The sequence below is a fragment of the Schistocerca serialis genome, chromosome 1 (genome assembly GCF_023864345.2).
Source record: "Schistocerca serialis cubense isolate TAMUIC-IGC-003099 chromosome 1, iqSchSeri2.2, whole genome shotgun sequence".
NCBI lineage: Eukaryota > Metazoa > Arthropoda > Insecta > Orthoptera > Acrididae > Schistocerca > Schistocerca serialis.
Window position 1 is genome coordinate 428138451 of NC_064638.1, and position 13326 is coordinate 428151776.

The window sequence follows — 13326 nt, forward strand, 5'->3', positions numbered from 1 at the left end:
AGAGTTACTAACACAGCCTTCCGATATTCCTTCACCAAACAAGACGAAGTAAATATTTTAGAACTCGATTCAAGAACAGCTGCCAACATGAGTAACTTAGAAGCAGATATCCTCGGAGTAGTGACGGAACTCAAAACACTTAATAAAAACAAGTCTTCAGGTCCAGACTATGAACTAATTAGGTCCCTTTCAGAGTATGATGCAACAGCTCCATACTTAACAGTCATACGGAAATACTCCCCTCAATGAAAGATCAATACCCAAAGACTGGAAAGTTGCACAGGTCACAGCAATATTCAACGAAGTCAGTAGAAGTAATCCACTAAATTACAGGCTCATAGCATTAACGTCGATATGCAGCAGAATTTTGGAACATATATTGTGTTCGAACTTACGTATTACCTCGAAGAGAACAGTCTACTGACAAACAGTCAACACGGATCTATAAAACATCGTTCTTGTAAAACACAACTAGGTCTTTACTCACACGAAGTGTTGAGCGTTATTGACAAGGGATTTCAAATTGATTTCTTATTTCTAGATTTCCAGAATGCTTTTGACACTGTGCCTCACAAGTGGGTAATAGTCAAAATGTGTGCTTATTGAATTTTGTCTCAGTTATGTGACTGGTTTCCTGATTTTCTGTCAGAGAGGTCACAATTGTTAGTAACTAACTTAAAGTCATCGAGTAAAACAGAAGTGATATCTGGCGTTCCTCAACGTAGTGATATAGGTCTTCTGCTGTTCCTTATTTATGTAAACAACTTAGGAGACAATGTGAGCAGCTGTCTTAATTTGTTTGAAGATGGTGATGTCGTTTATCGTTTAGAAAAGTCATCAGAAAGTCAAAACAAATTGCAAAACGACTTAGAAAATATGCCTGTAGGGTGCGAAAATAGGCAGTTGATGCTAAATAATGAAAAGTGTGAGGTCCTCCACATGAGTGCTAAGAGGAAACCGTTAAACTTGGATTAAACGATAATCAGCAAATCTAAAGGCCGTAAATTCTACTAAATACCCAGGAATTACAATTACAAACACATTAAATTGGAAATAACACAACAAAGATATTGTGGGGAAGGCTAACCAGATACTGCGTTTTATTGGCAGAACATTTACGATATGCAACAGATCTACTAGAGAGATTGCCTACACTATGCTTGTCCATCCTCTTTTGGACTACTGCTGCGCAGTGTGGGACCCTTACCAGAAGTACGTCGAGAAAATTCAAAGAAGAGTAGCATGTTTCGTACTATCGAGAAATGAGGGAGAGCGTGTCACTGACATGGTACAGGATTTGGGATGGACATAATTAAAATAAAGGCAGTTTTCTTTGCGGCGGAATTTTTTTACGAAATTTCAATCATCAACGTCCAACTGCAAATACTAAAATATTTTGTTAATCCTGGCCTACTTAGGGAGAATCGATCACCATAATAAAATAAAGGAAATCCAACAGAAAGATATTAGTACTCATTTTTTCTGCACAGTGTTTGGTGTTGGAATAATAGAGAATTATTGTGAAGACGGTTCAGTGAACCCTCTGACAAGCGCTTAAGTGTAATTTGCGTAGTAATAATGTAGATGTGCGTGTAGAAACAGAAAACAACACATCCCAGAACTGAAATAAAAACCAGATGGATATCAACAATCTGGTATCTATTAGCTCATTTGCAGAGATTGTGAAAAGATATACATTGGAATGACTGGCAGTACATTTGACACAAGATATAAGGAACCAATCAGGTCATTTACATAGGGTACAAACAATTCAGCATTTGCAGATCATCTAAAACAGGAATATCACATACCAAGCAATATTGAAAAAGACATGAACAGCATAAGAATCAGTGAAGACAGACACCTCTCCTTTTCAAAGAAAATTTCCATATACACAAAGCATTAAAAGCAAAATAAACAGTTGCACAAAGAACAAATATGTTTTAAAGACCAAACACTACATAAAATAACCGGAAAAATTACATGAAAAAGAAAAGAACCTTTTCCATCCTTCACCCTCTCCCACCCAACGCCACCCCTTTCCCCCCCCCCCCCCCCCTCCCAAAAAAAAAAAAAAAATCATTTCACTTCTTGCTCCTCATCATATCCTCCAACTCACTACTCATTACACTACTACACACTTATGTGCGTTAGTCTTTGCTTCTTCCTCCATCGTCTATTCACCACGCAAAAATCTCTCTATTACTGTTTCTTCATTACATTATATAAATACATAGCAACACAATTAATTTAAATAACACAGATACAATTAACTAAAAAAGTAAAAGTCAAAGACAAACTAGTTACAATGTTGGCAATACTACGAAACATAATACACATTTAGAAGCATAGAAATAAACAGTAAACAATAGCCTACGACTAATTGTTCTGTGTAAAACGTAAAAAATGCATAGTTACGCAAAGCAGCGAAAAATTAGACTACAAGTAACAGAGTCTAATGAGAAAAGAAATAAATACGTGCTAGCAGACGGCATTTTCTGATGTAGTAGCGAAACCAAGCAGAAGTTACCGCAAGTAAAACGCAACGAATTGCTAAGGAACTCTTTTTCGATCTTAAAAACAAATATAATTGTAAATATCTGTAATTACAGACCACTGATGATGCTTTACCTCAAAAAACCGAAAGGCTTCTGGTGAGAAAAACACGCATTTTCTTGTAGTTGAAACGATGGAACGAAAATACCCTCAGTGACTTTGAGTAATTTTAGGAATGAGGCCATGCACATATATGTCCGCCATATCACTGTTTGTGGAAAACCAATTCCATGCAGTAAACATGAGTGTGCTTCTTAAGCACTACTTCATACCAAGTGAATAATGGTTTCTATTTCATTAAGATTCGGTTCACTTGCATGTTGAGATGAAATATTACTGCTGGGCACTGCACCAGTCGCATGAAGTTTAGTGAAAACACCGGTAAACACACTTGCATTTGGTACTATGCAGTTACGAAATCGTGTATCCTTGTCCCCACAAGCAGCAGCAGCGTTTCCATTACAAAAAACATACAGAAATGTCATATAGGCATACTCAGAGTTTGCAAATATGTAGGACAGCTTAAACAATAGAGTAATGTTGATTAGTGAGTCATAAATATGGTCACAGTCGAAAAATTCTATGATGTCGAGTTAAGCACAACCACACAAGTTGAACTTCAAAACAATCGATGAATAAATACAAAGCAGTTGGAGTACCAACATGCTATATCAAAACGTAATTCTGTAACCAGCTGTATCTCTGTACTCAACAAAAATTGGACATATTTTAACTGCAATGTTTTATTCGAATTACTCTATACTACGACTTTCTAAAACGGTTACCGTTCCCCTATTAAGCACACCAAATACGAATTAAAATTTGCCACGTGTGAGTCAGTTATTTTTCTGTATAGCCTTTGTGCTTGTTAGCTTAAAACTCGCCATCTTTATGCGATGGAAATACGATTGGAAAAGGAACCTTTGGCCCTTAGAAAGGGTCAAAGGAAAACAAGAAGTCGTTACATATATTTACACAAAACTCAAATCCAGCAATGTTGAGGCAAATAGACTCGGTACTCAACATAGAAATTGTGCTTGTGAATTAATACTGAACATTTTTTGCTGTAACTGTATATGGATCCACAGAGGGAAATTCTGAGCTGTTTGTGAGAATTTTGGATTCCTTACTACGCTGTCTGTCAGGCAGTAGCAAGCAATTAATAGTTTGTAGCGACTTCAGTGTAGATTTTTGAAAGGATTCTCACAGGAAAAAATGATCTGGAAGTCTTATTTGGATCTTACAATTTAATCTTAGTAATTAATTTTCCACCACTGGTGGATTATAGCAGATAATGTTTTGTTTGATAAATCTCTAAGCAAGGAAATAACTATACACCAAGTAACGAATACTCTCTGATCATGGTGCACAGTTAGTTAAGATAAATGAGATAATACTCCTCGGTAGAAATCAGAATCATTACTCACTCCAGACCAAATATTTTTGAGAATAGCTTACAACAGTTGAGCTGCGGTAGAATTCGTAATGAACGAGATGCTGACGAAAAATTTAATATATTCCATGATAAATAGATATCATTATTTGAAAATTGCTTTCCACACAAGCTATTCGAAAAGGAGGTTAAACAGCTATGTAAAAAGACTGTGGGTCACTAAAGGGATTAAAGGATCTTGTGAAAGGAAGGGAATAGTATCTGTTGGCAAGAATAAGAAAAGATTCTACAGTAGTGGCACACTATGAGATCTACTAAATATTATAAGGAAAGGTGTTTAAAAAATCTGGAACATTCTCTTTATGTCATGCTTTATGGAATGTAGTGAAACGGAAGACAGAACAACCAGCTAAAGAACAGCATAACATCATCATTTACTTAAACTGAAGGGTGATAAATGCTGAGTCATTGGTAGCAAATGCATTTAGTAATCATTTCTTAAATACGGTAGAAAATATATGTACAAAAAATTCAAGAGAAGCACAGAATTACACTGAAAAAAGAACTTTTATAAAATTCAGTTAAATGAACGTGTCATCAACTTCTCCCTCTGAAATTATCGAAATTATGTATTGTCTCAAAAGTAAAAGATCATATGGGCTTGACGGTGTTTTTAACAGAGCACTAAAGATTTTTTCCGATATAATAAGCCCAGTCTTTTCTGAAATATGTAATGCTTCATTGGTGCAAGGCATTTCTCCAGAGAGATTGAAATATGCCATTGTTAAATCCCCCTAAAGGAAAGATGATATGAGAGATGTCAATGACTACCGACCTGCTTCAATGCTGAAATCATTCTCCATTTACTATTCTAGAATAAAAACCCAACACAGGAATAACAATAGCCTCACTAAACTACAGTTGGATTTCAAAAGAGATGTTCTAGTGAGAATGCCATTTACTCATTCACTCGACAAATTTTACATCATTAAGCAACAAAATAGTACCAATTGGCATTTTCTGTGACCTGCCTAAGGCATTTGACTTTGTGCATCGCTATCCTTATAGATAATATGTGATTTTTTGGAATGGATGTTATAGCCAACTAATGGATTTTTTCATATCTAACTAAAGGAATGAAGAAAGTTGTATTTGCTAATTCAACCAGTGTAATCAGGGAAAAGTCCTCTGATTAGGGAGAAATCACATTTGGAGTTGCCCAAGGCTCAGTTTAGGTCCGCCGTTGTTGCTCTTATGTAAACGATTTTCTGTCCAATATATAAGAAGCAGAATTAATTCTTTTTGTGGATTACAGTACAAGTTATACACAGTAACAACAGAAATAATAAATAATATTCTTAACAGTCTTATTGACTGGACTTTTGCAAATGGTCTCATTCTCGATTTCAAAAAGATACATATTAAGTTCTGCACATCTAGAGGTAGTACACAAATGATAAGAAAATAATAAATAGGATGGAAACTTCAAAATTTTGAAGAGTTTATATTGATGAAAATTTAAGCTTGAAAAAGCACATATTGGAGCTCCTAAAACGACTTAGTTCAGCCACATTTGCACTTAGAATCATTGCAAATCTTGGGAAGAGACAACTCAGTAAGTTAACAGATTTTGCATATTTTCATTCAATAATGTCATATGGAATAACGTTCTGCAGTAACTCATGTTTTAGGAAAAATGTCATCTCTGCTCCGAAACTCGCTATGAGAATAACATATGATGCTCACCCTGGATCATCATGTAGACACCTGATTAGAATTTGGGCATTCTGACTACTAATTTGCAGTAATGTATTCCCTTGGGAATTTTGTTGTAAATGATTCATTTAAAAAGAAACAATGATGTACAGAATGGCAAAACCATAAGGAAAATGGCATCAATTACTTCACATTAAGGTTGCCTTTAGCAGAATAACTGGTGCACATTGTTGTAACTAAAATTTTTTTGACTTGCCCAGTGATATAAAATGTCAGACAGACAGCATAACAAAATTTGAAAAGAAACTGAAACAGTGCCACCTTGACAATTCCATCCATTGTGTACAAGCCTTACCATTATTTCAATGTGTAAAGGATGATAGATAGGAATTACTAACTCCAATGTATGTATGTAGCAATAATAATTAAAAATAAGCAAAAAATTATAAATGTTCAGCATGTAGCCATACTGTTTGTCGTATTAAAATTGTTATATGTTAGGTAACTATGGTGTGAAAAAGGTACTGTATTTGTGAAACCCTAGTCCAATGCAAGAGAGGGCCTGATGGCCCTAATCAGATCAGGTTAAAGAAATAAGTAAATTTTTGAAGTTTAATTTCAGATGTGAATGTAAAATGACTCATTCCACATCATTACAACCTATTGTGCAAATGATGCATGGAACATGAAACTAATAAAGATCAACAGATATCAAATTCCATATATCAAAGTGCTCTGATGTTGTCTGCCATTCACCTAGAACTGTTTATTGGTAGAGTTTATTTTAATCCAATGTTGATGCTTGTACCTGAATGAATATGATATTTTGCATCAAACATTTTTTCCTTTCCACAGGACAGGATGATTTTGGCTTCCTCTACAACGTGATCAACTATGAAGGACATTTAAAGTTTTCGTTGAGATATTGTTTTGAAGCTGAAAGAACATATCCCGAATCTTCTGACTGGCATCACAGAGGTAATTAATGTTTCTTTTCTTCTTCATACGTTACTGTAAACATCAGACAGACGTTAAAAATTTAAGTGTGTAACTGAAATTTAATGCTTTTTGTTAAGCATGTGAAAGATAATTTTCGCTGATTCAGACCTTCATATCAATGAGAATATGCAGTTATTTGTGTTCCATTAGAGAAGAGACCCTGAACTGTTTAACACTTTGTATCAAAGTTGGTGGTGCATCCTCATTTAGTATAATGAATTCTGTATGCTAGTAATGTTTAATTAAATATCTGTATCATAGTGATGTTTAATTAAATATCTTCTGTGATAAGAAGTCACATTGTTTTAGCTTGTGTGCAAGTTTGTGACGAATAGGAGTGGGTAAAGAATGGGTGTCAGTGGGTATACATCTTTTACACATCTTCTTATTTGAGGTATGTACTAGAATTCTAGGCAGACATAGTCGTCTTGTGCTTATTTTCAGTGGAAAAAGATATAGGTTGCGCCATGAATTGAAGAACCCTCTGATGCATCACTAACGGCTACCGTTATCGAAATAATATTTGTGCCCAAACATAGTACATAAGGTGTGGATCTTCTCCTATATGATTAATATCGATACTGTTAACACTTGGAAGGATACCGAGCTAATTTTGGATTTACAGGTAAAATGATGCACATTTGAACTGTATTTGAGAGATCTGAGGAACACAAGTAATTTGAATTCGAAGAATTACGCAGGTGCGTTATTGTCCAAACAAAAATGATATAACAGAGAACAATTTCAGAAGACGGTTTTTATCAGTGTGTGGTGCGCAGTGCGTGAATGATGTGATTTTAATATAATGTTGTTCGCTGAAAATCAATGAAGCTGTCACCACTACCAATGCATCAGATCTTATTGCACAGCTCTTTGCGTTGACCTGCGACAATCATAACACAATTATTGGTATGCAAGTGGGTACTACAGGTTAGCTCTACTGAAATGTTACTCATTGCATGTTCTGATCTGCAAATCCCATTAGTAGTAGGATGAACTAAGTTTTGAAGGAATTTCAGTCCTAAAAGTGAATTTTGTATACAAAGTGATACTCAGATTCTGGTTAACGTTAATATTCTATTGAAGTCAGTGATATACTACGACCAGACTAATAACATGCAAGTAACGGGAATTTCAATAACATCTTCACAACTCTGCAATTTTACACAAATTTATTGGGCGATTGTTGGGCAAGATTAATCATTTTGTTACCTTATAGTTTTTAAGGGTAAGAGTGTATTCGATTCGTGATGTGGCAGACATCCTCCTGTAATTCGATTTTTTTGTCAAAACTGCTGCAGCATGTGGGGCGCAATTTCTTCAGCTGCAGTGTAGTTTTTCAGAGGTCAACTTGTGTTGCCTACTTAGTAGCGTACTGAAAGTAATTTTCATGCAGTTCTTTGCAATAACAAAAAAGTCCCAAAAACTTCGTAGCGCAAATACGGAGAAACGCATTCATTCGAAAGACATAAATTACTTGAAAACAATTTTGTACGTCAGTGAATTATTACGTATACTCCGTAAGTTCACGAGGCTGCGAGAGAGAATATGGTTGCATTCTAATACCTTGCACGTACTTAAAGCTACCTTCCGTGAAATACCCAAAAGCAAAACCCAAAAGATATCAAAGCCCCCAAGGAAATAACCATGCAGTTGTCCTCATTCGACTAGCCGCGAAAAGCAGCCACTGAGGAAATTCTGAACTTCGTTAAGGTCGGGCAGTGCCGTTTCATCTTGTTTGTGTTGTATACGGCTTCTTGACCCCCCCTGAACCATGGACCTTGCCGTTGGTGGGGAGGCTTGCGTGCCTCAGCGATACAGATGGCCGTACCGTAGGTGCAACCACAACGGAGGGGTATCTGTTGAGAGGCCAGACAAACATGTGGTTCCTGAAGAGGGGCAGCAGCCTTTTCAGTAGTTGCAGGGGCAACAGTCTGGATGATTGACTGATCTGGCCTTGTAACATTAACCAAAACGGCCTTGCTGTGCTGGTACTGCGAACGGCTGAAAGCAAGGGGAAACTACAGCCGTAATTTTTCCCGAGGACATGCAGATTTACTGTATGATTAAATGATGATGGCGTCCTCTTGGGTAAAATATTCCGGAGGTAAAATAGTCCCCCATTCGGATCTCCGGGCGGGGACTACTTAAGAGGACGTCATAATCAGGAGAAAGAAAACTGGCATTCTACGGATCGGAGTGTGGAATGTCAGATCCCTTAATCGGGCAGGTAGGTTAGAAAATTTAAAAAGGGTAAAAGGGTAATGGATAGGTTAAAGTTAGATATAGTGGGAATTAGTGAAGTTCGGTGGCAGGAGGAACAAGACTTTTGGTCAGGTGATTACAGGGTTATAAATACTAAATCAAATAGGGGTAATGCAGGAGTAGGTTTAATAATGAATAAAAAATAGGAGTGCGGGTAAGCTACTACAAACAGCATAGTGAACGAATTATTGTGGCCAAGATAGACACAAAGCCCATGCCTACTACAGTAGTACGAGTTTATATGCCAACTAGCTCGGCAGATGATGAAGAAATTGGTGAAATGTATGACGAGATAAAAGAAATTATTCAGGTAGTGAAGGGAGACGAAAATTTAATAGTCATGGGTGACTGAAATTCGTCGGTAGGAAAAGGGAGAGAAGGAAACATAGTAGGTGAATATGGATTGGGGGGAAGAAATGAAAGAGGAAGCCGCCATGTAGAATTTTGCACAGAGCATAACTTAATCATAGCTAACACTTGGTTCAAGAATCATAAAAGAAGGTTGTATACCTGGAAGAATCCTGGAGATACTAAAAGGTATCAGATAGATTATATAATGGTAAGACAGAGATTTAGGAACCAGGTTTTAAATTGTAAGACATTTCCAGGGGCAGATGTGGATTCTGACCACAATCTATTGGTTATGAACTGCAGATTGAAACTGAAGAAACTGCAAAAAGGTGGGAATTTAAGGAGATGGGACCTGGATAAACTGAAAGAACCAGAGGTTGTAGAGAGTTTCAGGGAGAGCATAAGGGAACAATTGACAGGAATGGGGGAAAGAAATACAGTAGAAGAAGAATGGGTAGCTTTGAGGGATGAAGTAGTGAAGGCAGCAGAGGATCAAGTAGGTAAAAAGACGAGAGCTAATAGAAATCCTTGGGTAACAGAAGAAATATTGAATTTAATTGATGAAAGGAGAAAATATAAAAATGCAGTAAATGAAGCAGGCAAAAAGGAATACAAACGTCTCAAAAATGAGATCGACAGGAAGTGCAAAATGGCTAAACAGGGATGGCTAGAGGACAAATGTAAGGATGTAGAGGCATGTCTCACTAGGGGTAAGATAGATACTGCCTAAAGGAAGATTAAAGAGACCTTTGGAGAGAAGAGAACCACTTGTATGAATATCAAAAGCTCAGATGGCAGCCCAGTTCTAAGCAAAGAAGGGAAGGCAGAAAGGTGGAAGGAGTATATAGAGGGTTTATACAAGGGCAGTGTACTTGAGGACAATATTATGGAAATGGAAAAGGATGTAGATGAAGATGAAATGGGAGATAAGATACTGCGTGAAGAGTTTGACAGAGCACTGAAAGACCAGAGTCGAAACAAGGCCCCAGAAGTAGACAACATTCCATTAGAACTACTGATGGCCTTGGGAGAGCCAGTCATGACAAAACTCTACCATTTGGTGAGCAAGATGTATGAGACAGGCGAAATACCCACAGACTTCAAGAAGAATATAATAATTCCAATCCCAAAGAAAGCAGGTGTTGACAGATGTGAAAATTACCGAACTATCAGTTTAATAAGTCACAGCTGCAAAATACTAACGCGAATTCTTTACAGACGAATGGAAAAACTGGTAGAAACGGACCTCGGGGAAGATCAGTTTGGATTCCGTAGAAATGTTGGAACACGTGAGGCAATACTAACCTTACGACTTATCTTAGAAGAAAGGTTAAGAAAAGGCAAACCTACGTTTCTAGCATTTGTAGATTTAGAGAAAGCTTTTGACAACGTTAACTGGAATACTCTCTTTCAAATTCTGAAGTTGGCAGGGGTAAAATACAGGGAGTGAAAGGATATTTACAATTTGTACAGAAACCAGATGGCAGTTATAAGAGTCGAGGGGCATGAAAGGGAAGCAGTGGTTGGGAAAGGAGTGAGACAGGGTTGTAGCCTCTCCCCGATGTTATTCAATCTGTATATTGAGCAAGCAGTAAAGGAAACAAAAGAAAAATTCGGAGTAGGTATTAAAATTCATGGAGAAGAAGTAAGAACTTTGAGGTTCGCCGATGACATTGTAATTCTGTCAGAGACAGCAAAGGACTTGGAAGAGCAGTTGAACGGAATGGACATTGTCTTGAAAGGAGGATATAAGATGAACATCAACAAAAGCAAAACGAGGATAATGGAATGTAGTCAAATTAAATCGGGTGACGCTGAGGGGATTAGATTAGGAAATGAGACACTTAAAGTAGTAAAGGAGTTTTGCTATTTAGGGAGCAAAATAACTGATGATGGTCGAAGTAGAGAGGATATAAAATGTAGACTGGCAATGGCAAAGAAATCGTTTCTGGAGAAGAGAAATTTGTTAACATCGAGTATAGATTTAAGTGTCAGGAAGTCGTTTCTGAAAGTATTTGTATGGAGTGTAGCCATGTATGGAAGTGAAACATGGACGATAACCAGTTTGGACAAGAAGAGAATAGAAGCTTTCGAAATGTGGTGCTACAGAAGAATGCTGAAGATAAGGTGGGTAGATCACGTAACTAATAAGGAGGTATTGAATAGGATTGGGGAGAAGAGAAGTTTGTGGCACAACTTGACTAGAAGAAGGGATCGGTTGGTAGGACATGTTTTGAGGCATCAAGGGATCACAAATTTAGCATTGGAGGGCAGCGTGGAGGGTAAAAATCGTAGAGGGAGACCAAGAGATCAATACACTAAGCAGATTCAGAAGGATGTAGGTTGCAGTGGGTACTGGGAGATGAAGAAGCTTGCACAGGATAGAGTAGCATGGAGAGCTGCATCAAACCAGTCTCAGGACTGAAGACCACAACAACAACAACGGCTTCTTGAGCATTCTAATCGCTACGTGCTGATCATTCCTTTCACAGCAGGACAAAGTACACTAATCTATTGAAAATACTTACTGAAGCACCTTGTACAGTATTTTAGCTTGAAACGAACTTCATGAAGACAGAAGCAAAGAAAATATTGAGAAAGTCTTTGCTTGAACATAGGCACCACGCAGAAAACTTGCAATAAATTGGTAAATATTCAGTTACGTAGGAAAGAAGAGAGAGATGATAACCAAAACCACACCTTACAGATAGCTTTGCGTAAAACATATATATGACGGTATGCTGATATAAGAATCTGTAACTTTGCAGATCCACCGCCGTGCAAAGAGAACTGGTACAACTGCGACCTTATAGACGACAGATTCGCATGCCAGCTGAGACTGTGTCCGTGGTCACACGAGCCACTGCTCCCTTTGTCTGGGAAGGGTAAGTTCCATGAGCTTTAGCGAGGCTTAATTTGTAAGAGAAATACTGCTTTTTTGTCAAGAATATTTTCTTTTGTTGTTTTTTAACATTATATATTATGTTTATGTTTACTTGCAGTCGTTGATTGGTACGGCTGCACAAAAAATGGGGACCAGGTTGACTGCTATCTCAGTAATCTTGGTGGTAAGTCTACTTACAAATTTGGAGCACTTGCTGTCATTCCCATACACATGAAATCGCTGTTTTCGTTAATGCTGGATCGTTACATATGGTAAAGGTGCAGAAAAATGTGTTCAAATGGTTCAAATGGCTCTGAGCACTATGGGACTCAACTGCTGAGGTCATTAGTCCCCTAGAACTTAGAACTAGTTAAACCTAACTAACCTAAGGACATCACAAACATCCACGCCCGAGGCAGGATTCGAACCTGCGACCGTAGCGGTCTTGCGGTTCCAGACTGCAGCGCCTTTAACCGCACGGCCACTTCGGCCGGCCAGAAAAATGTGTCTCCAAAATTATGCGATTAGGACATCACATAGTGATCATCACCATCAACAATCGTTTGACATTTGCTACTGCATAATTTCCTTCTCTACACTTTTCCAAGAATTGTGGACATCAGCTATCCGCGTCTATGTCACTTCTGCACATTTCCTGATTCATGAGTTGTGGAGAATTCTGATGTGACAGATGTTCTGTGCCACTATGAACACCATGTAACCACAGGGATGTGAAGTTAAGTATCAGGGGTTGCAGACTAGCATCATTTTCGTGTAGAATTAAGTTGAATGAAGGAGGATTTGCAACTTACATAAAAGTTGCACACAAAGACAAAAATATTGAAACAAACAGTTTTTGTGTAGAGCAGAACCTAGAACCATGTGCTTGTGAAAAGTTACCGCAGAATACTTCTCTGGTAATTGTAATAGTCCAAAGATCCCCTCTGTGAAACTTTCAGCTGTTCCTGAGAATTCTAGAAGCATTATTGAGCCACCTGGCAGGCAGTAAAAAAACAGTTAGTAGTGTGTGGAGATTTCAATGTAGATTTCTTAAAAGATACAGATAGGAAAAATGAACTGGAATCAGTATTTAGGTGTTTCAGTTTAATTTCAGCAGTCAGTTTTCCAACTTTTGTGTGGTAAAACAGTATGACTCTGATTG

General features: G+C 37.5%; 1 protein-coding gene across 1 annotated transcript in view; it reads left to right on the forward strand.

Moving 5' to 3' along the window:
* The window catches only part of LOC126457640 (uncharacterized), a 72968-nt gene that overhangs the window by 37484 nt on the left and 22158 nt on the right, over positions 1 to 13326 (forward strand). The window contains exons 3-5 of the mRNA XM_050094115.1: positions 6521 to 6643; positions 12049 to 12165; positions 12283 to 12348. Coding sequence (XP_049950072.1) covers positions 6521 to 6643; positions 12049 to 12165; positions 12283 to 12348 — 306 coding nt within the window. The remainder of the gene's footprint in view (positions 1 to 6520; positions 6644 to 12048; positions 12166 to 12282; positions 12349 to 13326) is intronic.